This window comes from Capricornis sumatraensis, chromosome 1 (assembly GCF_032405125.1).
Source record: "Capricornis sumatraensis isolate serow.1 chromosome 1, serow.2, whole genome shotgun sequence".
Lineage (NCBI taxonomy): Eukaryota > Metazoa > Chordata > Mammalia > Artiodactyla > Bovidae > Capricornis > Capricornis sumatraensis.
In genome coordinates this window covers 98,760,366-98,787,919 of record NC_091069.1, presented here as the reverse complement: position 1 = coordinate 98,787,919, position 27,554 = coordinate 98,760,366, and the positions used below count along the sequence as shown (strand labels likewise).

General features: G+C 44.2%; 1 protein-coding gene across 1 annotated transcript in view; it reads left to right on the top strand.

Annotated features, from left to right (window-relative positions):
• TMEM182 (transmembrane protein 182) overlaps positions 1 to 27,554 on the top strand; it is a 46,865-nt gene that overhangs the window by 11,299 nt on the left and 8,012 nt on the right. Inside the window, exon 4 of the mRNA XM_068987191.1 lies at positions 19,820 to 19,957. Coding sequence (XP_068843292.1) covers positions 19,820 to 19,957 — 138 coding nt within the window. The remainder of the gene's footprint in view (positions 1 to 19,819; positions 19,958 to 27,554) is intronic.

Below are 27,554 nucleotides of genomic sequence, written 5' to 3'. Positions count from 1 at the left end.
TTTTAAATGTTAGCTGCCACCTCCACATCAAAAATACTTTTATGTGTATAACATTTGTCATAATTTGTGTTAGTTCTTTGGATTATATTTACATAAATGAGAATCAAAAGGTAGGAATAAAATTGCATTTTTATTATTTTGCCAAGGTGCCAAATTGCTTGCCAACCAGTACTGTACTGTGAAGTATTTCAACTAAGAACATGTGGTAGGAAGATGGAAATATGAGAATCAGGAGGAGAGGGCCTGTTGTGGAATGAAGACTGGGAATTTAGTTTGGATTTAGACACATTAAATTTGGGTTGAGAGTGGAATACCAGTTTGAAATAATTCAGCCAGTAGCTTGATGTGCAGGACTGATTTAAAAGACTTTAATTAGCATCACAGATACCAAGAATTGCAGAGATGGTTTTTGATACAATATGATCGTTAAGAGAGGTCATAGTAAAGAAGGTGGTAAAATATCAGTTATCCTTAGAAGGAAAGAAGCAAAGGCAGTCCAGGAAGGAGAAAGAGAGAGAAGCAGGGAGAGGCGAGGCGATGGCTGGCTGGTGTGCTGTCAGAGGGGTCTGCACAGGCAGCAGTCTTGGGAAGGACAAGGCTGACCTCAGTGCAGGCGTGGAGTGGATGAGGATGAGAACAGGCAAGAGGGGTTGGCAATACCCTGGTGGTGCAGAGGTTCTGCTGAACTCTGGCAGCTCCCTCGCCACCAAGGTGAGGCCCGTGAAGCCAGCTCCTTTGAAGTCTAGACCTGCAGGCGCTGCTGGCTTGGCCTGAGACCCCAGCCCTTCTGCTCTGTGTCCTCCTTTCTGTGCACGGGCCATCCCTTGGGGCTGAGCCCAGGCCCAGCTCTCTCTCCCTGGCAGTGCTTTTTCTCCATCATTTTCCTGCACATTCTGACATCGGATCCTCCTGGGAGCCAAGCCCTGCCCCAGGCTTCTCCTCCTCTTCTCCCGAGAGAGAGGTCAGAAGGCAGTGATCCTCCTCATGGGGCAGGGCAGCAGAAGGACAGAACGTGAAACCTCACACTGGGTGTCCAGGGAGCCCAGCAGCGAGGAAGTGGAGAGCTTTGCCGTTAGCCAACCCTGGGCCTTGAGAGAGCAACTCAAAGAGCACAGCCTTTTAGAAAGCTGCTGCTGCTGCTAAGTTGCTTCAGTCGTGTCCGACTCTGTGCGACCCCATAGACGGCAGCCCATCAGGCTCCGCCGTCCCTGGGATTCTACAGGCAAGAACACTGGAGTGGGTTGCCATTTCCTTCTCCAATGCATGAAAGTGAAAAGTGAAAGTGAAGTCGCTCAGTCATGCCTGACTCTTTGCGACCCCATGGACTGCAGCCTACCAGGCTTCTCCATCCATGGGATTTTCCAGGCAAGAGTACTGGAGTGGGGTGCCATTGCCTTCTCCTTAGAAAGCTGCAGGTCCCCGCAAAACAGCCCCACGCTTTACTCTGCAGGGCAAACTAAACCATAAAAATGCATGCCCTTGTACTGGACAGCTTGAAGCAGTGAACAACTGAATTAAGGTTTCAGTCTAGGGTCAATATAAATGCTTAAACAATTGAGGAGACAGATCAACATGTCAGAGGAAACTAATCTCACTGGAATGTCTCGCCGCCCCTCCCCACCCCACCCCACCCCATTCTACTTGGAATTCCAGTATGCTAGTGTAGCGTATCTTATTTGCCAATTCTTTTGTTTGCATACAATGATTCTGGACAATGTCATAAATTTACAAGATAGTTTTAAATACTTCTGCTCTGTGTTAGTTGTGTAGGGGAAAAAAAGCATGTTCTGCAAAGTTTAATAGAAAATACAATTCAGTCTTTCTCTCTTTTTTTTCTTTTCTGGTCACAAATGTCAAGTACCTAGTTATTTGGAAATACGTTCCATGCTCAGTTGCTCGGTCGTGTCTGTCTCTCTGTGACCCCATGGACTATAGCCCGCCAGGCTCCTCTGTCCATGGGATTCTCCAGGCAAGAATAATGGAGTGGGTTGCCATGCCCTCCTCCAGGGGATCTTCCCACCCCAGGGATCAAACCCAGCGATAGAATCTGCATCTCCTGCGTCGGCAGGTGCGTTCTTCACCACTGCGCCATGTGGGAAGCCCCTATTAAACAGGACTGTTTGTTATTTACATCAGTGTACCTTGGCCTCCCTTCCCAGAGGACCCACTGCATGTAACCTGGACAGAGGGTGTCGGTCATATCTGTGACGCTGTCAGCTACACGCACAAGTAGAAACCCCCTCTAATGAAAGGACACCTCCTGGCACCGTGGACCAGGGTTTCTCAGCCTCGGCACATGGACACTGGGGCCAGATGACTGTGGTGGGAGGGCGGTCCTGTGCATTGTAGGACATTTAGCAGCATCTCTGGTCGGTACCCACTAGATGTCAGAGGTACCTCTTGGTGTGACCATCAAAAACATCTCCAACCATTGCCAAATGTCCTGGGGTATCTGGATGAGCACAGAACCACCTCAGTGAGAACTACTGGGACACTTTAGACATTCATCCCCAAGATTCCGACCCAGGGCCCAAGCTCCTCTTCAGAATTATACCTGTATTATCCACACTCTGTGTCCAGTTCCAAGTCTGGACCCCAAATAACGCTTAGTTTCCTCTGTCTTCTTTTGTATTGGATATTTAAGCCAGAAAGGAGCAAGAAGACCACCTTGGCCTCAATTTTATCTTCAACTAGCATCGCTTCTGCCTCAGGCTTCAGACCTTTTTTGAGAAAACAGTATTAAGTAGATTTGATGCAAAAAAAAGTTATTGAGTGTTTGCTGTATGTTGGGCACTGTTCTGGGTGCTCTAGAGCCAGCCCTAAATTCTTGCCCTCATGGGGCTTTCATTGCAGTGGGAGGCAAAAAATAAAGCAGTCACATACTCGGAGAGAAATAGAAGGAGAAAGAGTGTGTGTGGAGGGGACCTCAGTAGTAACTACGGTGACGGGGAGTCTGCACAGAAAAGGTGATGCCTGTTTTGAGTTGACAGCTGTGAGTTGAATGGGGCTGCCACCAGCTAAACTGTCAGTTTCCTGACCCCTCTTTTGGGACCGAGGTAAATGCTGTTTGGAGTGCTCAGCACAGGGACTGGCTCTTGGCACAGGGTCTGTGGGTGTTACAAGCTGGGCTTTCGGTCGGCAAGTCTGCGCTCACTGTCTGGGGCTGTGACTTCCTGTCTCTGGTCTCCCCCAGATTCACCTCACTTGTCTGTGAAAGGAAGATAAGCTTAATATCAATCTCATGCTGTGGTTAAAATAGAAAGAGAGAATAGTACAAATGCTTAGCGTAACGGTTGCCATGTCTTTGGTATCCAATAAATGTCAGTCATTCTTAATATGCTATACTAACTTACAAGACCCTAAAGAAGTCATCCCCAAGGCATGTCAGTTCATCCTAGCTTCTCCCTAGTGGAATGCTCTCTGCTCTCTGAGTGCATGTGTGTGTGTGTGTGTATGACCACATCAAGCATTTGGTACAGTTTCTGGTCAAGAATAAGAACTTCATAAATAAAGCTCATTATTAATGTCATGATCCCCATCATCCTAGTACATGAGAATTAATATTACCACATGTACTGGCCAAGATTGGCTACTATTTATGTGACAATGTTGATTAAAATGAACTCAACAAACACTGTGTATTCACTGTTCTAAGTTCTGGGAAACAACAGTGAACAAAAGAGTTGGAAATCCCTGCCCTCATGGGGTTGCCATTCCAGTGAGGGGAGGCAGAAAAAGTGGCATACAGGGAACCAATTTTATGGTGCGTTGGAAGATGACAGGTGTCCAGAGAAATGCAAGATAGGGAAGGAACCTGGAGACTAAGGAGCGTGGGGTTGCAGAGATGGAGGAGATATGAGCTCTGTTATGTGAGGTGTCTATCAAGGTCTTTGGACCATTTTTTTTTTAAGGTGTTTGTTTTCTTATTGTTGAGTTTTAACAGTTCATAATCTACTTCAGATCAGTGTTTTTATCAGTTGTCTTGTGCAAATATTTTATTCCAAGCTGTAGCTTGTCTTTTCATTCTCTTGCCATTGTCTTTTCCAGAGCAGATGCTTTTAATTTTAATGAAGTCCAGCTTATCAATTATTTCTTTCATGGATTGTTTCTTTGGTGTTGTATCTAAAAAGTCACCACTATACTCAAGGACATCTAAAAAGTCATCACCATACCCAAGGTTCTCCCTGTAATATCTTTTAAAGATTTTATAGTTTTACATTTTACTTTTAGGTCTGTGATCCATTTTTAGTTAATTTTTGTGAAGAGTGTAAAGTCTGATTCTAGATTCCTTTTTTCCTGCATGTAGATGTCCACTTGTTTCAGGAGCATTTTCTCTGCTCTGCTCCTTTGTCAGATGTCAGGTGGTTATACTTCTGTGGGTCTATTTCTAGGCTCTCTGTTTTGTCATTGATCTGTGTATGTCTACTCCTTTGCCAGTACCACGCTATCTTGATTACTGTAGCTTCACGGTAAGTCTTGAAGCTGGGTAGTGTCAGTCCTCCCACAGTGATTTTCATCTTCAGTGTTGTATTATTCTAGGTCTTTTGCTTCTCCATATAAACTTTAGAATCAATTGTCTATATCTACAAAATAACCTGCTGGAATTTTGACTGGAGTTGTACTGAATGTCTGCTGCTGCTGCTAAGTCGCTTCAGTCGTGTCCAGCTCTGTGTGACCCCACAGACGGCAGCCCACCAGGCTCCCCCGTCCCTGGGATTCTCCAGGCAAGAACACTGGAGTGGGTTGCCATTTCCTTCTCCAATGCATGAAAGAGAAAAGTGAAAGTGAAGTCGCTCAGTCATGTCCGACTCTTTGCGACCCCATGGAGTGCAGCCTACCAGGCTTCTCTGTCCATGGGACTTTCCAGGCAAGAGTGCTGGAGTGGGGTGCCTGAATGTCTAGATCAAGTTAAAAAGAACTGACAGCCTGATAATGTTATCTTACTACTCTAGACATGGAACATCTCTCCCTTTACTTAATTCTTTTCTTTTGTTCATCAGATTTATAGTTTTCTTCATATAAATCTGATATATATTTTGTTAGATTTAAACCTAAATATTTATTTTGGAGGGTTCTAATGTAAATTATAAGTTTTTAATTTCAAGTTCCACTTGTTTATTGCTGGAATAAAAAAAAAATTTGTATATTAACCTTGTATCCTGCAACGTTGTTATAATCACTCCAACAGTTTTTTTTTTTTTTTTATGGATTCTGTCAAATTTTCTTCCAAGACAATCATATCATCTACAAAGACAGCTTTATTTCTTCCTTCTCCATATGTTTACCTTTTGTTTCCTTTTCTTATCTAGTAGCATAATTAGGATTTTCAGGGTAGTTGAAATGAGTGGTGAGAGGAGACATCGTTGTCTTATTGCCGAAGTTAGTGGGAAACTTTCCAGTTTCTCTCCATTAAGAATGATATCAGCTGTCTGTGTGTGTTTATAGGGTTTCCTAAATATACATTATCAACTTGAGGAATTTCCCCCTCATTCCTAGTTTACTGAGAGTTTTTATCATGAACTGGTGTTGGATTTTGTCAAATATTTGTTCTGCGTCTACTGATATGATCATGTGGTTTTTCTTTTTTAGCCTTGTTGATGTGGTGGGTGATGGGTTATAGTAACTGATTTCTGTATGGTGAAGGTGCCTTGAATACCTGGGATAAAGCCTGCCTGATCACCATGTATAATCATGCATTGTTGGATTCAGTTAGCTAATATTTTGTTGATGATTTCTGCATCTATGCTCATGAGAGATAATGAGTGTAGTTTTCTGCCGGGAGCCAGCACAAGGAGTCCCGCCCGTGGCAAAGGTCATGAGGTTAAGGAGCCCGACAGGCAAAGGCGAGTCGGGCCTTAAGGGAGCCTTGCTGGATCTGCTCCTGCATCTGCCCCAAAGCCAGAGTCTGCCTGCCTTACTGCACTGTGCTTTTCACCCACTCTTCTGACATTGTACGGGGGGCTATCCCCCACCACCTCTCTTTGAAGAGGAGTTAACTTAGGACTCCAGTTAATAAATCTCCTCGGCGTGACAAGGGTGTTTCGGTCCAAAAACCTCTCTGCTGGCAGACTAGCTTGTGTGACAGGATTATCCACACTCTTGCTACTATGTACATGATTGTTTACAACCTCTCAACCATAAATAGCACAGAGAGTTTGGAGTATTTTGAAAGTCTTATTTAGCATAGGGTTTTTCTAAAGATAAAAATCATGTTGGTGAAGGGTTTCATTGCCGAGTTAATGATTGCCGCCAGGCCTCCATATCCTTAGGCACCTGGGAGTATGTTAATCGATGTCATTGGAATGTAGAAAGAGAAATATAGTAGTTTTGATGTTAGCAATACTAGACTTTTGAGTTAATGAATTTTCTCTTTTGTTATAGATCACTGTACTCCTCTTTCTTTGTTATAAATCATTGTGTCCTTGCTATACAAAAATGTAACTTTATCACTATCTTAAGACTAAAATAGATCTTAACGGGAAACAAGTTTTCTGATCGATTAACCTTTATCAATAGAAAGAAAGGTGGGGCCATAAAATGTTAATCAGTCTCCAGACCAGAAGATATCGTAAAACAAATGTAAGATCCTTGTAAGAACAAAGGTATGCTGAGAACACTGTCTTTAGATAAGGGTCGGAGCAGCTGACCCTGCGTGACTCTGTTTCTTACATTTATCTCTATGTACAACTAAAAGTATAAAAGTGGACCTGAAAAATAAAGAAACAGATAAGTTCCTGGAATGACTGTTCTCCTCATATTGTTCTTTCTCTCACCTTCTGGCTGAATTCCCATCTGGAGCGTGGAGGCTTGCCAAGCCTACTAATTTTGCCGGGGCTTCTAAGATCTGACCAGGGAGGCCTTTGTGTCTCCTCTCCTTCGGGAGAACGGGAAGACGCCTGTGGCCTACGTAGGTGGTGCAAACTCCTTGTCTCGGAGTTTTATTGGTTTTCCACGTAAACCAAGTTATTCAGCCTCTTTTCTCCACTAATATTTCCTACTACACTATCCTTTTCTAATCTCTCTTTATATATGTAATCAAATAAGTTCTTTCCTAGGACGCCAACTCTGTCCCCGCTTCGAATTCCCTTGATCCACTGGGGCTGGACCCCGGCAGTTTTCTTTCCCTATAAATGTCTGGTTTTGATATTAGGATAACACTGGCCTCATAGAATGAGTTAGAAAGTATGACATCTGCTTCTTTCCCTCTGGGATATTGTAGAGAGAGAACTGGCATAATTTCTTCTTTAAATATTTGGTAGAATTTAACAGTAAACCCATCTGGATTGAATCCATGGATGTGGACCTGATGGCTTAGGGGGGACAACTGCATATTTATTGAAAAATTCCATGTATCAGTGGACCCGTGCAGTTCCAACCCATATTATTCCAGGGTTTCAACTGTGTATCCGGTTGATTGATGACCTTGTTGAGCCTGGCTGTGTCCTTTCTGATTTTCTGCCAGATGGATCTGTCCATTCTGATAGAGAGGTGTTGAAGTCTCCCAATTTAACAGTGTATCCTTCTTATCCTCTTCTAAAGTTGTCTCAGTTTTTGCCCCACATGGTTTAATACTCTGTTGTTATGTACATACACATTAAGGCAAAGTCTACACTTAACAGTGTACGGAGCTTCCCTGGTGGCTCAGATGGTAAAGAATCTGCCTGCAACTTAGGAGACCCAGGTTTGATCCCTGGATCGGGAAGATCCACTAGAGAAGGGAATGGCAACCCACTCCAGTATCCTTGCCTGGAGAATTCCATGAACAGAGGAGCCTGGCAGGCTAGTCCATGGGGCCGCAAGAGTTAGAATGACTGAGCGACTAACACTTTTACTGTTTTTCATCCTATTTATACTTAACGTTCTTATTGATCTTAACCCTGCCGTTTTAATTTTCGTTTTCTGTTTGTTCTCTCTGTTTTTCATTTCTCTTTTCTTTATCCTGCCTTTCTAAGGGTTACTTGGATTTTTAAAAATTTCATTCCATTTGAATTATCTGAAGTTTTTTAGAGTATCTCTCTTCTCTGCACCATTTGACTGTCTAGATCATCCACTGCGTTTTTATTTGGGGCTACTATATTTTTCATTTCTAAATTTTCCTTTTGGTTCTTTTTTATATCTTTCAGTAACGTTTGTTTTCTCTTCAGTTTGGGTCAAGCATGTACTTTGAGACATTTTTATCATGACTCGCTCAACGTCCTTCTTAGATAATTCTAACATCTCTATCTTCATTGCCATCTACTGAGTGATCTTTTCCATTGAAGTTGAAATTTTTCTGGTTCTTGGTATGACCTCATTTAAAAATGAAGCCAGATCTTTGACTTGGCCATTGAAAACCTCAATAAAGTTAGAAGACTGAAAAAACACAGAGGGTGACTGCAGAGAAGAAAGCATTTAAATGAGAGATTAACATCAAAGATACTTTTACAAAATCCCATGTATTTGGAAATTAAATGTCTGCTGCACCTGGTCTTAAGTCTCTGGATATATTCCAGTGTCTCCTAGTTTAAAGTCTATGGGAAGTTGAATAGAATTTGTATCCTACTGTTGTGTGAAAATTGTATAAATGTTAATTATGTCAAATTGGTTCATAATGCTCTTCAGGTATACTATATTCTTCTACTTCTCTGTACATTCATTCAGTTAACTTCTGAGAGTTTGATATTGAAACTCCAACTAAGAAATCTTAATTTATCTACTTAAAACAATTGTAATATATAGTGAAACTATATGTAACTTTGTTCTGTATTTTCCAAATCTCCTGTAAATGTGTCATCATATTTCACAATTTAAAAAATAAAAAAGAACGATGAAAAAAAATGAAGCCAAGGATTTGGACATATTATGTTAGTAAACACGAGATCGTCTGTTTTTTTTCTTTTGGCTTTTTTGACACTGCTCCTGCAGGAGAAGGGTGGGCATTGCCTCAATAAAATTGTGTGAGATGGAATTCCAGGTTCCCCATTTAGACTGTGTTGACATAAGGAGGAGCCCTTCTTGATACTTCTGGGGCATAGTGAAAGTTCTGGCTTCCCACTATGCTTCTGTTGATGCCATCCTGACCAGGAGGGGCAGGACTGAATCATTACAACTTTAACTATGATTTCCACTTACATGATAGGTTTGCAAAGGAGTCCTCATTACTATGGTTGGTGGGGAAACTCCTAAATCTTTACTGGCCTCCTCTCATATCGCCCCAGGGGGAGGGATGTCTAACTTCCACGTTGCAGGGGTGGAAGTCCAGGGTCCCCATGTGGTCTCCACTTTCGCTGTGAATGGTGGCCCCGTTACTCTATGAAAATCAAAGTCTTGACCCCACATTCAGCTTTGTCTTCTGCATCCTTGCATGTGAGTGGAGGGGGGAGGGCACCTTACTACAGCCTCTCGGGAGTCAAAGACTAGGCTCCCCTCTTGGTCTTTGCTGATCAGAGTGGGGTTGGGGCCAACATTTATTCTGTGTGTTTTTTTTTTAAATTGTTTTATTTTTGACTGCATTGGATCTTCATTGCTGTGCTTGGGCTTTCTCTAGTTGCCTCAAGCGGACAGCTGTTTTCTAGTTGTGATGTGCAGGCTTCTCACTGAGGTGGCTTCTCATTGCAGAGCATGGGCTTCAGGGTGCGTGGGCTTTAATAGTTGCAGCACACGGGGTCACTACTTGTGGCTTGTGGGTTCTGGGGTGCAGACTCAGTAGTGGTGGTAAACGGGCACCATGTGGAATCTTCCTGGGCCAGGAACTGAACCCATGTCCCCTACATTGGCAGGAGGGTCCTTAACCACTGAACCATCAGCGAAGCCCTCTGTGGTGTTTGACTTGTGTCAAGTGGTTATTTTCTAAAAGTTTCTTACTTTGATAGGCAGTCTCTTACCTGGTTCTTTGGTGGTGGTGGTGGTTTGGTTGCTCAGTCGTGTCCCACTCTTTTGCGACCCCCAGGACTGTAGCCCACCAGGCTCCTCTGTCAATGGGATTTCCTTCTCCAGGGGATCTTCCCGACCCAGGGATCAAAGCAAACTGTTTTTGTTGGAAAGTGTTTTGACTGTGAATGTTGGCATTTCTGGATTGCTTGCTTTTGCATATGTGCTGAACGTTAGTGCCTGGTGGTGATAAAAGCCTCGCCTCCCTTCCCTCTTTGGCACAACCCCAGCAGGGGGCTGGTCTGCTGTGGCCCTTGCTGTTTGCCAGTTGTTGGCTCCCTGTGCTCTAAGTTGGATGAATGAGCGAAAATAAAACCTGAACTCACCATCCCATCATTCCTTGGACTCCAGGTTTCCCAGTGGGCCTTCTTCTCTCCCGTCTTTCGGCCTCTTCTGTTTGTTTCATAGATGATCACCAGGGATTTTCGTGGTGACTAAAAGAAGCAATAGGGGAAGGTACGTGTGCTTCATCTTCCTGGAAGCAGAAGTTCACTTTATCTAGTTACATTCTGAAGGCACAGCTGACCGGATTCACGGATGGCCTGGTGTGAGGTGTGAGGGAAAGAGCAGAGTGAATGAGGACACTTTCTTAGCAACCGGAGGGATGAAGCTGTTATTTTTAGTGGTCGGGAAGGCTGAGATAGATTGCTAAGAGGGAGCTTGGGTAGTTTTCGGACATGTTGAGTTCAGGACACCTAGTGCAGATATTATGTAGGCTTTGGGGTCCCAGAGTTTGGAGTTAAAGTGGCCCTTTGGGCAGAAAGTGTGCATTTGGGAGACATTGCTTGGGGGTGTATTTAAACCATGAAGAAAAATAAGACCATTTGGAGAGTGAGATAGAGAGAAAGGAGGTCGGTCCGAAGTCAGAGCCCTAAGATGATCTGTTGTTCAGAAGTCAGGAAGAAGAGGAGAGACCCACAGAGGATACTGGGGATGAGCAGCGAGGGAAGAAGGAAGAAAACCAGGAGAGCATGGTGTTCTGCAAACCAGAAAGGGAGTGCTTTCTAAGAGAAGGGAGTGATACGCTTGGCCAAATGCTACCTGGAAGTAGAGTGAGGCGTGGATGGAGGTCTGACCCTTGAATTGAGCAGGCTGTCCACAATAACTTGACCTCGTGCTTTGCAATCTAGATTTATTTCTTCTCAGGCTCACTACCCCTATAGCCCCTTTAACACATACATCACATTTTGTGTAATCTCTCTTTTCTTTCTTTTACCTTTAAATGAGAGTATATGAATGATGCATGTAAGTCTTGCTTGATAAATTTCAGTGCTGACATGTGGGATTAATTAGATCCAGTGAATTTATCAATTATTGCAGCTGTTAATTGCTCAAAGACACCATCATCATTGCTTCAGAGTTGTTCACTGATCCATATTTCTTGTTTCTGCGTATTAAAACCTACCAATCTGCTGACAAGTATATAAGAAAAAAATGTTATAAAAATCTTTAATATCACAACAAAATGACTTATTCCATTTCCTGTGACAGGCTCCTATTATGTGCAGTCATTGAACAAACCCACCTACTTTATTTTACAAATACTGCCTCCCTGGATCTTGAGACCATACTGTCAAGTAGAATTCATTGCTGCCTTTTCAAAGCCAAGGAAACCTAGAGCATTTGGGTTTCTCAACTCAGAGTTCAGCTCTGCAGTGAGCTGCTTCCATTTCCGTAGTCACCTTCTTGATAACATTGTAAGGGAAATTATGCCATATTTTTCTAACAAGCAATATATAGTTTAAAACAAAATCTATTTGTTATTTAGGAGAGAATTGGTGAGTTCTACTATCTTTAGTTTTGGTATGGTGACTCAATGTGAGTTTTTTTCTTTTCTTTTTTACTCTTTATTGCTCTTTACAAACAAGTTTGGGGTTATAGAAATAAAACTCAAGTGATTTTTAAATGTAGTTATTTTAAAACATGACTGATTTTTATAAAGTGCTTTTTCCAGGACTCAGATCCATTGCTCCGGGACTGCCTGTGGCCGTGATAGAGCATCAATCTAGTGTTGTTAAGGGAAATGACACGTCTTGTGGAAAGCCAAGTGTTAACTTGTTCCCAAAGCAACAGCTGTTGCGACACTCTATGAAGGGCATTTGCTCTAATAGCTCGTTGTGTTGAGGAGCTCCAGAGGGAAGTCTTCCAAAGATGTATCTTATCACTGCAAATAAATAAATAAAACCAGATCCCCCACTACATCATGTACAAAGTAGCTATGGGAATGCTGTGTTTGATCTTTTCAATGGTTTTCTGCCTAAAATGTGCAGTTTCAGCAGGTTGGTCTTCTCTAGTGGAGAGCTGGAAGTTCAGTCTATGCAGTTGATTATCAAAGGGAAATATTGACTATTCACTTGTTGAAACTCTAACCAGGGAAGTTGGAAGTGACTCCTGAGACTGCTCTACCTTTTTTTTTTTTTTTTTAATCAGGAAACACACAGAAAACCAGGGAAGCTGGATAGTGATCACTTCTCAAAGCACGCAGCAAATAGAAGATAAGTCGGTGAAGACTCAGGGGTGCCAATAGGCATATCTGCCCTGTTCCTTCAGACTGAGCCCCAGAAGAGGCCTAGTCAGTGAGAGATGGGGAGAGGGGTTTAGGTCCTTGGTGAATGCTGACTTTGAACAGCAAAGACCAGTGGAGAAATTGTGACTCTGTTGGTGAATAAGCAGTGTGAGAGTTTGTTTTGGAGTGAATGAGGCAGGCTTGCCCTGCTAGGGACACAAGCCATCTTGTCTGTCCCCAGGAGACAGTCATTTCACACCTGCGAGCTAGCACTCCTCCCTTGGGGGTTCGCATCCCAAACCGTGCAGGTCTGGGTTCCAAGCTGGCCAGCTACTCTTCCAAGGTGTTCGCTGACGGGGACCGGCCCTGCTTGCCTGCGGGGCCCTCGCACCGCAGTAGCCAACGGGCACTCTCAACTCTATTCCTTTATTTTCTTCCTAGAAACTTTTGAACTCCCTTTTGTTATTACAAGTCCTTGATAAGGTCTCTTGCCATTACATTTTACTCATAGACAGGCTAGTTTCCATGAAGTATTGTTAGATCTTTTGGGGTGCCTTTATCTCTAAGTATTTTACCCTATGTGGATAAAACACCTGTTTTAATTTATCAGTGATTTTTTGTATTGTTTGTAGGGAAAGTTTCATGTGATGTGGGCCGAAGTGTTCTCCTGGTGAACAGCTGTATTCTACAAGGACCCTTGTGACGTCCCTCCTGCCTCTCTCTCTCTCACCACTTCCCCAGCACCAAAGCTTTCCCTCCCTGTGCTCTCACACTAAGCTCCCTGCACACAGCTCTTTCTTCCTTGATTTTTGTTGATGCTTTCTGCTCTCTGCCTCCATTTCCTGTATTCCTGCGCTCCCGTTTAAGAAGCAATTCCTCCAAGGAACCTTCTGTCATACGCCAAGACTGGGTCACGTGCCCTTCTTTATTCCTGGGCGGTGTACCGCGGGGTCCTGCCCTGGCACTTGGCATAGCTGCAGTCATCTGACTGTGGCTTTCACTCCCAGCAGACTGCTTGGTAGCACATGTTGGACATTCTTCATGGCATATCACCAGTCTGTACTTGTCTAGCACAGTGCCTGGTACACAGTAGACTTCTCAGTCCGTGTTTGAGCGTGGGTGAAGGGAAAAGTGGAATTTAATTCAGTTGTTAATCGCTTCTTTTGTTGGTGTTTTATGAGAAAAATAGAGGAGAAATATCAAATCATTTTAGTGCTGTGCAATTCCTAAACTAACTTTTCTGAGAAAGAAGTAGAGAAACTACTTTTGAGTCAACTCCCTTAGAGAAAGATTCCTGGATGTACAGTTGTGACAAAAACCCATAAAATTCCTCAGAGAAATGTGTGTCTAGGGTATTACAGATTTTTGGAGGCAAATCATCTGAAAGATGTGGGCTCAGGGGTCCTAAGAAACTTACAACAGAATATTCACCATCAAATAAACAAGGATTTGCTATACTTATTTTCAATTGTCTGCCCAAAGCTTTGGGTAAACAGGTTCATATTTAATGTTTAAAAAGTATGTGAATAAAGGGATCCTAAGATTGTTCCTTTTCTGGCTCAATATCAAGGACAGAAGGTCGTCTCAGGAATAGACCTGACTTTTTAAGAGGGAATCCATTAATGAGGAAATCTGTCTCTCTGCTAGCATTGTTAGAGTTCGGCAGGGTCACCTACAGAATTTCCCAGTGTTCTTGATCATTTCTGTGCACTGGGTGTTGAGGAGTGTAGGAAGGACAGTGACACAGTCCTTGGTGCTCCCAGCATCTAGGTGTTCACATCTCCCCACTTGAATGCTCAGCTCTTCTCTTCCTGTGCCCGCTTCTCCCCAGGAGTGATTCCAGTGATAATGGCCCCCTCCAGTCGTCGTGATCAGAGGCCAAGACCATCGAGTGGTTGCCATTGTGAATGAGTGTGCTTCGTTCTTTCCCATGGTCATTAAACATCTCAGCAACCTTGACTGTATGTATATATTGAGATTTCAGTGGGGACTGAGTGATAAGTTAGCAATCATCCGCTTATTCGCATTTTGTTGAGCATCCATTGCATGTCAGGTATAAAGCTTTCCCTAGAGTAGGAAAGATGGGCCAGACTGCGTCTTTGCCCTGCAGGAGGGCCCCGGCCAGAAGTGGATGTGGGAGTGTCAAGAAGGACAGTGCAGAGTGCTGTCCAGTGATGGGCAGGCTTCGGGAACTCTGACAGAGTGTGAGGCCAGGCTCCACTCCACGCTGACCTGCATCTGCTCTTTCAGTCTTCTTAAGGGCGTGGTAGGATGGCTGTCAGTATTATCACAGTATAAAGACAGAAGAGACGGACTGACAGAGGAAAGCTTGACAATTATGTGTGCGCACGGAGGCCTTCGTAGAAAGGCGAGACCTGAAGAAGCTGATAGGCCTGGGAACTTACATATCTTTTAGCAGAGTGATGAACATGGAGGTGTGACAAGATGAAGAAGAAATTTGAGCCTGGGTTTTAAATTGTGGGCAAGTGACCAGGAGAAATATATGAGAGAAACTAACAGAAGACATGGTTTGTTTTGGTAGGTTTGTTTGGTAGGTTTGAAGACCCATCCTTATGCTGACTTGCTGTCTTTTTCGTGGCCGTAAAACTCCTCCTCTGGAGGTCCTCATTTCTCCGAAGTTTCTCCTTCCTCCCGTCAGACAATAAAAACTACAAGCGTGTGTTGATTCTGTGTGCATTGGTCCCCATTTGACCCCAGCTCACAGTAACCCTGGTACCAGCCTGGCATGTGTGGGGGTGGCCTGTTCTGATGTCCTTCACCTGGCTTCTGAGAACCTTGCCTCCCTCCCTACCACGACCTTGAGGATGCCAGAAGGGCAGCCCAGACAGTGACTAACGACCGTGGGTGTGCCCCAGCTCTACCGGTGAGAGAAGCCACGCTCCTCGGAGTCAGGGCCTTTCCCAAGGTCACAGCCGCCGCTGGCGAGGTGGCAGGGGCCCCGCCCTCCGAGGCACCTTCTGCCTCTCAGCTGTTCCTTCGCAGCCAGGCTTACAAGAGGAAAGTAAATGGTTCTCTTTGTCCTGAAAATCCACGGCCTGGGCAGAGCACGTGACTTGGCACGTCCTCTGCTGTGGCTCTCAGACACGGCCGAGCCGGGCAGCCTGTCTTTCCGCTCCGGTGCTGGCATCTCTGTATTTTTAAACCCGACGTCGCCAAGGCAAGCGGTGTGTGGAGATGCAGGGCCGGCTTGCTGGCCTGAGGTGCAGAAGCGGCTTGCCCGAAGCTACCGCAGCATATGCCGCGGGCCCTCGTTTGCCGAGGAGGACAGGGGAGGGGGTGGTAGTGCTTTGTTTTGGCTTCATTTTAGAACGGCTTTTAGCACTCCACACTGTCTGTGCTCCAGGATGTGTCGAAACACAGGACCAGCTTTCTGAACTAGCTTCATGAGGTGTCTGAGGCAAGATCGCAAGCTTTGAAAAAGGAACACCACTGAAGTTTATCTTGAAACTGCAAAGACAATATTTACATTTTTATAGACACAACAGAGTAATTAATCAAAACAGTATAGATTTGGAATCGTCATTTGGATTGACTTTCCCATCTCTGCGCTCTGTATGAAAGAGGGTTTGTTGTGTAAATTAAAGTATTACAAAAGCCAGTCCAGGTGTCTTGGTACCTTAACGGAACAGCCTGTGCAGCGTACAGACCATAGCCATGAAGACAGCCTTTGTCCTGCTGGACTCGCACCGCCCCAACAGCAGAATCACTAAAGCTCAGGGTACTTCTGCTGCCCTCCCCTCTCCCCACCCAGCCGCAGCCCCCCGCTCGGAGGCTCTAGTAACTGCTTCACTTGTTTGCCTTGGTCTGTCCTTTCTCCTGCCAGTTCATTCTCTGTCCATCTACAGGAATGATGTGTGTGTGTTAAGTTGCTCAGTCGTGTCCGACTTTGCGGCCCAATGGACCGTAGCCCGCCAGGCTCCTCTATCCATGGGATTGTCCAGGCAAGCATACTGGAATGAGTTGCCATTTCCTTCTCCAGGGGATCTTCCCTACCCAGGGATTAAACCTGAGTCTCCTGCACTAGCAGGTGGATTCTTTACCATTTGAACCACCAGGGAAGCCCGTGAAAGTAATACTGTCAGGGTGAAAGTTTAATTGATTTAGGAAAATAAACTGAGTACTTCAGGAGAACCATTTCGTCTGTTGCTAGTTATTAACAGTTATTAATTATTCGTCTGTTGTTAATTATTCATCCTCCTCCTCATTACAACACCCAACCAAGGACCACTTTGTTAGGTTAGTTCACCAATTATTTAGAATTAACAACTTCATTTCTTTGAAAACAGTAGTTAATTCTGGCCTCTCAGAGAGTGATTCAGATGAAGCTTTCCTTTAATTAATCCAAATTGTGATGATGTAGATCACATGTAAATCTATTCATATTGTCTATCTTGCTTCTAAGTTCTAAGGAATTAATAGAAGTTCAATATTATTTAAGTTGAGCTTTGGGTTGTATTTAATGGTAGAAATGGATTTTTAGAGATGTTTTCACTTGGCACAGTTCAGAGCTTTCAGAGACAGAACTTGCAGTTTTCATGGGCTCATATTAAGAACAATGAAACAGATCGAGTGTTCTCAGAGATACATTCAAGATCTGGGAGTCTCAAACAGTATATAAATCACTAACCAAACAAGAACATACCTTAAACTTTTTAGTGTCTATGTACTAGAACTGAAAGCTTGCCCTATCCTAGACCCGTGAGGTTAATAGATATCTTTTAAATATTGACATTGTTGACAAGAGCATTTTATTACGAAGCATGTAAAAATAATAGTAGTAACAAATATTTTTGATTCTTTATTTCATGCATGTTTTCATGTGTTTTCAATCCTTCCTATAAACTTATTTTAAGGATAGTGCTTTCTGGTTTAGAAAACTGTGTTCTATCAGAGTCACACAGTTAGTAATCTCTCAAAACACATGCAACGTAATTCACTTCATGTTGAAAATTCTCGGATTGCCTCAGTTTTACTTCAGACAGTGAAGGAGCTACCCAATTCCGAGATGATTCTACATTACAACCGAACATTTCCATTCTGGAATCGAAGAGTGCCACATATGCAAAGTAGGTAATATAATTAGCTAAGAAACAGGAAGTTCCAAGAAATTCTGAAATAGGCTGAGAGTTGCGCACTTTGGAACGCCGAAGCGCGGGCAGAAATAAAGACTGTGGTGACTGCTGTAAGGAAGTTCACTTGGAAGCTGTGTCTGTATGGTCACAACTCTCCAGGCAGCCAGGACCCCCTCCAAGAAGTACCAGTCTGTTGCTCCTGCCTTTTCCCAGGGACTGAGAATCCAAAGTTAGGCGGTTGTGCTAGAGCAAACCAGGGCAGGAAGTAGCAGGTCTCAGGGTCAGCAGTTCTTGGGGGCGTTTACCCCCCATCTCCCTCCGGCTCTCTTTTGCTCTCACCCTCACTGGATGCTTTCTCTCTCTGGCAGTCCCTCTGATATGGTTAGGAGTCCTTTTAAGGGCTCCAAAGAGCTCCGGTACCCAGAGCTGTCAGTCCCAGTGCAGAAAAGAATCCAGCAAGAGGCAAAGGGATAGATGAGAAGTGATTTCTTAGAATAAGGTTAGCTGTGAGGTTTATAAGCAGACACGTGAGAAATGCAGTGCCCTGGAACTTACTGGGCTACAGTTTCATAATCAAAGGAGAGAAGTGGGGAGGGGGAGAAGAGCTTCTTCGTTTTTCTCGAATAGATGTCATGCTTCCATTAGCAGTTCCTCCTCGAGGTTGAGCGGGCGAGTATTCTTGTCTCTGCATGGTCATGCTAGGTCCACAAATTATTGGTTTTTTGTGTGTACAGAAGGTGTCCTAACGGGTCGCTAACTTCCTGAGCTCACCGGCCAGGATGTGGGGTGACTAACACCTAAGTTTAAGTAACTGTCAGCGGTGAATACTCAGGTCACTCTGATTCCCAAAGCTGTGTTTCTCTGCTGTACTATGCTTTATAATTTGTCATGCTCCACTTTCCCCGGACCACTGCTTATTGCCGTTTACACCCCGCTTGCCACCAAACCACCTCCTAATAGTGCAGTGAATGAGGTGCTTGAAAGTGTAAGCTGTGAGGCTCCTCTGTCACCTAGGAACTCTGGTCGGACAGGGAAGGCAAAGGTTTGTCTCAAAGCCTTCCCTCTTACTTTCCGCAGTCAAGTCGACCAGTACTTTCCGGCCCTGTGCCCTGCAGAGCTGGAATACAACCACAGAGTGCCTCCTTACACAGTCAACCCAGCAGCCATGCCCCACGAGGCGCATCGGCGTGTGAGGAGAAAGCCTGCCCTTGTATTCTTGCCTTCAAAACCCGGTTACACAAAATGTGAACTTCCTCTTCCTATTTAACTACAGTGGCTCCTCTGCTCAATATTCCATCTTCCCATCCTCTTTCCTCTTAAAGATTCCAGCTGATTTATATATATTTTGCCAGGTGCGCTTGTTGAGAAAAATCATTCTTTACTTTCTTATGAAGTTTCTGTATTTTCATAAAAAAGTATAATTTCCCCAGTATGTTGTGCTACGCTTTCCCTCATTTACACATGTAGGAATTTGTTTTTGTGTTTTAGCCTTTGGGAAATGACAGATTTGTTTAGTGGATCAGTAATTATCCCACTCAAAAATGGTCATTAGAATTCCTCTTTATTCGATTACTATATGTCACCAAATCTATTTATTTATCACCAGCTGCATCCATTAATTCAGACTTATTGACCCTTGACTAAGAGACCACTATAACTTTTCAAATCTTTCTAAGAACAAATATTAATAGAAAGTAGTAAGTCTTAAAAATATTTTAAGTCTCAGTCTATACAAACCTTTTTTTTTTTTGGCTTTCCTTGTCATTTTTATTACCTTAAGACTATTTTCCAATAGAGTCACAATCTAAATAAGAGCCCACTTTTCGGTTAGGAAACTTGGGGGACTGTTACCAGCTTCTCAGGGATCACTGCAGTACAAGCATCATCTGGGCAGGAAGTAAGAGGCAGTGTTTGTGGATGCGAATGCCTTTTTATGTCTTTGTCCATTTGGTGTAAACTCCTGTGTGTGACCCATCTGGGAACTTGCTCAAGAGGAGTCTTTCTAGAACTCTGAGTGTTCCCATTTCTAAATGGATAAGCTGGTCAGAAAAAGAGCTCCCAGAGTATGTTAAGCTTGCGCGTGGTGTAAATACCAAGCTTGTGTTGATAGACGTTCGGCATCATTGAATCCAAAGTCATCTGGTGAGGCTTCGTTTTAAAGATAACTCAGGACCACTGCCTGGGAGGCTGCCCAGCAGTGCTGGGGCTGAAATTAGAAACATGGAGAAGAGAGAAACTTACTGTGCGACAGTCTGCCGTGTTCACAATCTAAGCGTGCCTTACTCTTCTCCTTTTCTCCTGGGACCTGCAGTTTACCGTGGCTTCTGGGCAGTCCTGATGCTTCTGGGGGTGGTCGCTGTAGTGACTGCAAGCTTTCTGATCATCTGCGCAGCACCCTTCACCAGCCACCTTCTCTACAAAGCCGGGGGAGGCGCCTACATCGCCGCAGGTACGTCCAGTGTGAAGGCTGTGATTTCTAGCTGTGGAATACATCTTTGTATTTTCCAGTTCTGGTTTCAGAGGTGAGACTTCTAGGAGTTAGTAATATGCTAATATGCACATAGAGTATTTCCTGAGTACTGCCTAGGTGGCACACACATTTCCAGGGACTTTGTGTTTTCCATTTGCTCATTGTATCCAGGTTCTGTGAATGAAGACAATAGGCAGGAAAGCTCTGCTATAAGAGCCTTTTAATCTCCCTTGTCCTGTTAAAGTTCCACGTATAAAATGGGTGTGTCGACACGTCTGTCTATAACATCTGGATGTTTGTGAAGCCTCTTGTGTGTGCCTAAGAAGATAGCCCATTACGATATTACAAACCCTCATGATTTATTTATCTCAGGTGAAAATCAATTTTTTTACAACATCATCATTCCATTTTCATAACTGTGGTTCATATGTGTTATCTAAGCACCTTCTATGTAAAACCTGCATTTAAAATAAAATAGCTATTTTAAACTAAAATAGTCACCTTCTAAGTGAAGTCGTTCAGTTGTGTCCGACTCTTGGCGACCCCATGGACTGTAGCCTACCAGATTCCTCCATCCATGGGATTTTCCAGGCAAGAGTACTGGAGTGGGTTGCCATTTCCTTCTCCAGAGCATCTTCCAGATGCAAGGATCGAACCCGGGTCTCCTGAATTGTAGGCAGACGCTTTACCATCTGAGCCACCAGGGAAGTCCACCAGTCCTTCTAAGTGCCACTGAAATTATCATACAAATAGTACAAATAGAAAAATAACCGAATAGGTGAGTTTTGTGAATTTTAAGACTTTTTGTGATTTTTAACACTTTTTCTCTTCATCGGGAATTAAAATTCAGAGCACTAACCTGAAAACACAAGCGCAATATCTTTTTGTAAACATAAGAATTCTAGGAATTTAGACAAACTTCAGCCTAAGAGCCAACTGTGGAGGAGGAAATGGCAACCCACTCCAGTATTCTTGCCTGGGAAATCCCATGGACAGAGGAGCCTGGTGGGCTACAGTCCATGAGGTCAAAGTCGGACACAACTGAGCACTAACAAGACCCAGCTGGACCTGCCTTTGCTGTGTTGCAGGATCACATGAGAAGGTCCCGGGGCCTCACCTGAGACTGTAGTGGCCGTGGAGGGCGGGACAGGCTGGGCGGCTCAGCGGCCTTTGTAGTTGCTGCAAAGACAACTCATGTTGCTGCCCAGAATCATTTAACCAATGGTCAGTTAACAAAATGGCTTCTTTAAGCATTATGTTTGTATAAAAATTATACTTAATTTTGCAGAGGGAATAAGAAGAGTAATCTCTGCTCAACAAGCTTAAAAAACCCCACAAAACAACAGCAACAACAACAACAAATGAGACCAAAGCCTACCCTGGGGACAGGGGCCCTATGTAACCTATTCTGTCTTTCTATTCATCTATTTCAACTGTTCTCTTCACTGAGTCTTCGGGGAGCCTTTATCAAGGGCCCAGATTTACCCATCTGAGCTCATGATTTTAAAAATAACTTTAAATATGTGGAATATAGTTCACATACCACAAAATGTACCATTTTTAAGTGTGTCATGCAGTGTTTTGAGTACATTTCCAGAGCTGGACAAAGATCAGCAGTATCTGATTACAGAATATTTTTTTTTTCTTATCTTATTACAAAGAAACCTCATCCTCCCCTCCCCTTCTCTCCCCTCTAGCTCTGGTAAACCACCAGTCCACTTTCTGTCCCTGTGAGTTTCCTCTTCTGGACATTTCATGTCTGTGGAATCACACTGTGTCTGGCTTCTTTGACTTAGATCTCACAACTGATAATCTCTCTATACTTCATAATTCCATTAGACCAAATCCCTTATTCAGATATTAAAAGATGATGCTGTGAAAGTGCTGCACTCAATATGCCAGCAAATTTGGAAAACTTACCAGTGGCTACAGGACTGGAAAAGGTCAGTTTTCATTCCAACCCCAAAGAAGGGCAATGCCAAAGAATGTTCAAACTACCGCACAATTGCACTCATCTCACACACTGGCAAAGTAATGCTTAAAATTCTCCAAGCCAGGCTTCAACAGTATGTGAACCATGAAATTCCAGATGTTCAAGCTGGATTTAGAAAAGGCAGAAGAACCAGGGATCAAATTGCCAACATCCATTGAATCATAGAAAAAGCAAGGAAAGTTCCAGAAAAACATCTACTTCTGCTTTATTGATTACGCCAAAGCCTTTGACTGTGTGAATCACAACAAACTGTGGAAAATTCTTTAAGAGATAGGAATAACAGACCACCTGACCTGAGAAATCTGTATGCAGAGTACATCATGTGAAATGCCAGGGTGGATGAAGCACAAGATGGAATCAAGATTGCTAGGAGAAATATCAATAACCTCAGATATGCAGATGACACCACCCTTATGGCAGAAAGTGAAGAGGAACTAAAGAGCCTCTTGATGAAAGTGAAAGAGGAGAATGAAAAAGTTGGCTTAAAACTCAATGTTCAAAAAACTAAGATCATGGCATCTGGTCCCATCCCTTCATAGGGATGCAAATAGAGGGGGAAACAATGGAAACAGTGAGAGACTTTATTTTCTTGGGCTCCAAAATCACTGCAGATGGTAACTGCAGCCATGAAGTTAAAAGACACTTGCTCCTTGGAAGAAAAGCTATGACCAACCTAGACAGCATATTAAAAAGCAGAGACATTTCTTTGCTGGCAAAGGTCTATCTAGTCAAAACTGTGGTTTTTCCAGTAGTCATGTATGGATTGAAAGTTGGATTATAAAGAAAGTTGAGTGCTGAAGAATTGATGCTTTTGAACTGGAGAAGACTCTTGAGAGTCCCTTGGACTGCCAGAAGATCCAACCAGTCCATCCTAAAGGAAATCAGTCCTGAATATTCATTGGAAGGACTAATGCTGAAGCTGAAACTCCAATACTTTGGCCATCTGATGGGAAGAACTGACTCATTGGACTCTGATGCTGGGAAAGACTGAATACAGGAAGAGAAGGGGACAACAGAGGATGAGATGGTTGGATGGCATCACTGATTCAATGGACATGAGTTTGAACAGTATCAGGGAGTTGGTGATGGACAGGGAAGCCTGGCATGCTGAAGTCCATGGGGTTGCAAGAGTCAGACACGACTGAGTGACTGAACTGAACTGGAATCCCTTATATGCCTTAAAACTGAGCATCTTCTTCACCAAATATATTTTCTCACCCAAATCACACTCTACTCTCACTTCATTCAAAGGTCTAGTTATGGTGTATATTTCCCCATGATCCTCCCAGAAATAATCTCCCTCTACTAAAATGTGTAAACCTTTCTTTCTTCTTCTTTGCTTTTCCATCTTCTTAAACCTTTCTTCATAAAGGGAATATGAACCAGCAGTAGTCCAGTGGTTACATTATGGGCAACATGATTGTTTTAAACTCAGAGATACTGTGATCTTGGGTTTCATCTTATTAGAGAATTGTGTGTGTGTGTGTATGCAGTGCTCTTGAAAAAACTGTTGGTCATTTTTTTTCCATTTTATAATTTGTTTGAGAAAATTGTATATCTAAAGAATTAGTTTGGTTGAGGACTCTCAAGAAAGATGAAGCATCTGATTAATATTTGACCAGTAGGTTTTCTCTCTTCAGTGGCTCTCTGGCTGCATTGGGTATGGGGCTGAGGTCCTCTTGGCTCAGGACTTTATGTGAAAGGGAGGAGTCAGTGTGTTCCAGGAGCCCGGTCCTGAAAGCCACTCAACCAGATAGTTACAAGAAGACTTCAAATCTGACTTGTAATTTCCTTCACAGACCAATTATTTACTGTTTGTGCATGGCCGTTTATTTCCTAAGAACACAAGGAGGTATTCCATTGGATGAGATTTTTTTAAACTTTTTTATTTTTAAATCAGTTTGGACAGTAAAAGTGATATTCTCAGGAATACCTGAAACTTACTGTCTAGTAGCAATTTCCACCATGAGACACATCTTTTAAAGCAATTATGGGGCTTTAATAAATCATCCATAAGCCTGAGTGTTAGAGACAAATTTAAAATTTTTTTCAGTTGTCTACTATTTCTACCCCCAGATATTTTAATAGGCAATTAATACTCTCAGAATTGGAAATGGAAACTTACAGACTATTCTATAGGGACATTAGGAAAAGGTGCTCTGATCACTGGGTTTTGGGGGCAGCCAGGATTTTTCTGTACTGTATTTAACATGGAACCATGCATGTAGTCATTTACTGAGTTAAACTGGATCAGATTTATCAAGCTTTCTAGTGGTTAGAGGTCACGTTTTCAAAACGAAGAGTTCTCATTCCAGGGGGCAAGTATTCCAAAACCCCTCCTTTTCAGGGCTTGCTGGTCACTCCAGACCTCGCTGTCTCCCCATGCCAACTCTCCGTGCTGGGCCTGGCAGTTGGGAACAGGTGTGGCCCAGGCCCGCAGTTGCCGGAGCTACTTCATCCACACCACAAACAAGACACTCTTTATTTGGACAGACGGCCTTGAGAGGGCGGAACCACATTCCGACTGGCCTTGCTGGTGTGTGCACGCAGGATTCTGGCATCAGCACGCAGAACTCTGGCATCAGCACGCAGAGGACTCTAGCATCAGCACGCAGGCCGCTTGGGCACGTCCCACGCTCGGCCGTGGCGTGCTGACGTCACAGCTGTCAGTGTGAGCAGGGGCGGGGTCCGCGGTCTTCCTCGCGCTCTGTCCGGGCTCGGGCAGAGTCTGAAGGCCCTGTGTCGTCACTTCCCGCTCTGGGCCAGATGCCTTCTCTGGCCGGGCCATGTGTTCCCCATGGAAGTTCAGTTCCGGACCAAGTGCGAGGTGATCGTTAGGATGCGACAGCCCCGGAGTATGCTTAAGTGAGCCTCTGCCACACCACTCCAAGGCCTGAAGAGTTGCTGAGTCTTCTTCTCGTGTGAACTCCGTGGGGCAGCTATGGAGGGCTGACTCACGGCTTCTCCGCACCCTGTGATACCCGATATGATGGGAACGATGTCGGAAGGCGTGGCATTAAAAACTATTTGAACTATGTGGAGAAAATCATTGTGTGGCTGAGTGTTCCTGCTGCTGCTGCTAAGTCACTTCAGTCGTGTCCGACTCTGTGCGACCCCATAGACAGCAGCCCACCAGGCTCCCCCCATCCCTGGGAACGCCGGCCAAAGCGACATCAATGTAGGAATTGCTGTGCATGAGTAAAATCCCGGAGTGTACAGGAAATAATGAGGACAGGGTTTGGGATGTTCTGGGACACTGACATTGGGTGAATTTTATCAGCTTATCAGAGTATAAAGAAGGCTGAGTGCCAAAGAATTGATTGTTTTTAATTGTGCTGGAGAAGACTCTTGAGAGTCCCTTGGACCGCAAGATCAAACCAGTCAATCCTAAAGGAAATCAACCCTGAATATTCATTAGAAGGACTGATGCTGAAGCTGAAGCTCCAGTACCTTGGCCACCTGATGCAAAGAGCCAGCCACCTATTTAGATAGGACCCCGATGCTGGGAAAGATTGAGGGCAGGAGAAGAGGGCAGCAGAGGATGAAATGGTTGGATGGCATCATCGACTCAATGGACATGAGTTTGAGCAAACTCCTGGAGATGGTGAAGGATAGGGAAGCATGTTGTGTTGCAGTCCAGGGGGTCACAAAGAGTTGGACACAGCTCAGTGACTGAACAACAGGGTAGAGAGATTTCTCTTCCGTAATTGAAATCACCTTTTCCTGAATGACAACCTGGGATTATATTTTTTTCTGCTGGATGTAGAGCTCCACAGAGTCTCAGCTGGGTCAAGAGGGCTGGGAAACTTCTGAATCTTGGCTAAATGCCTTGTTAGCATCTCATGTTAGTGAGACTGCACCACTCGTCTTGTAAGTAAGAGGAACATCGAAGCCCACACTCCAGGCCCAGGGTATGTTAGCCAAAGGAAAGGACACCTTGGCAGTGCAGTGAGTCCTTTGGAAGGTGATGGAGGCCAAGTTGTGGCCTGAGTCCTGCCCCACTCAGTGACTGCAGGGCACATCCTTTCCTTGTCCAGACAGCTGTTTCATATGCTGCCGTGGCTCACCAGGGACGTGAGCGGAGTGAATGGGGTGAGTTATACAAACCCTCTGCTACCTGCGGCAGACACCCTGAGCATGTCCTTCTAGTCTGGAGGACAGTGCTTTCTAAGAGGGTAGGGATGGGAGCCCCTTAAAACGGGTCAGGGGGGTAAGTGGATGTGAAGGGAACGTGACATTCTTCTACAAGAGGGTAAAACTGACTCAGAAGCACATCGGGTTTGCGGTGTGTTTTCTTATTCCTTTAAAAGGTCAGTGGAATTTGTAGTAGTTCATGGTGAACCACACTCATTTCTAGAGAAAACACAGATGTGATGGATGCGTACTGCAGGAGACGTTTTTTACTTTAATGCCAGAAAAAGTAGCTCATAGAATCCCAGGGACGTATGTCGGGTATTCACTCTCCTTTGGCTGAGACCAAACACGTGGCTCACAGGAGGCTCGGGGATCATGCCCGGCTCCTCACATCTTCCTCCAGATAAAGCCAAATAGTCAGAGTGTAGGAGAGTGTGGAGGAAACAGACCAAGAGCAGGAGGGCTCAGGGAAGAATTGCTGATGGCCTGGAGGCAGGCGTTCTCCACTTACAGGCACACACACCTCTCCGAGTGCCCCTGCCCTCTCCAGTCCCTGTAGTGAGAGACCCAGACTATAAATAGCCGCTGACCCGGGGGCAGCTGAGGGGACCTCCCCGTGAGGGAAACTGGCCTGGAGGGCCTGCAAGGGCTTGCCGGTGGCTTTGCTAACGCTTCTGTCTTCTTAGCAGGCAAGAAGTGGGCTTTCAGAGAAAATCAAAAGCATAACTTCTCAGTATGGAACCAAATATATACCAAAGTACAGGACTTGAGCATTTTATTCAGGGCTCCGGTCTGTTGGAGGTGGGCGGTGGAGGGAAATAGTCATGAATACCAAGTAGGCGCTGCTGATCTGTCAGGCGGATGTACTGTTGAAGGAGAATTAGTGTCTTGGATTTTCCGGAAATGCAGAATGGCTGCTCAGCTTTTCCTTGTGCTCAGTCCAGAGTCTCAGGTGTACAGGTCTGCCTTCTAAGTAGGAACAGAGGAACCAGTGACTCTTATGTTTCTAAAAGTACCTGTTTTTGTACACTTGCTTTGCATCTTCAGTTGTCACATTTGGGGATTTGTCTAGGAAAATCATCGTGTTGGATTCTGATACTGTTCTCATGTGGAATTTTAATGTCCTCAATCTGACTTTTTAAAAAATTTTTATAAATATCAAGTACCAGAGTGAGTCAACCTTGGCTGGTATTAAATAGGGAAGAGCTTAGAAGAGTTGTTATTTACAAAAGTACTTTAAAGTCATAGTGCTTTTCTTTCTCAGATGCATCTTTGAAAGTTGCTTTTTTCCCCCACATTGCTTCTCAGCTGAGATTTGTGGCACAGACTGTTAGAATCAGACTTGCCCTCTCTTGGTTTTGAATGGGATTCTTCGTGGTAGACACAGGGGCACCTCACAGAGGTGGTGGATTTGCTTCCAGACCCTTCTCTGCTGTAATCCATTAGTGT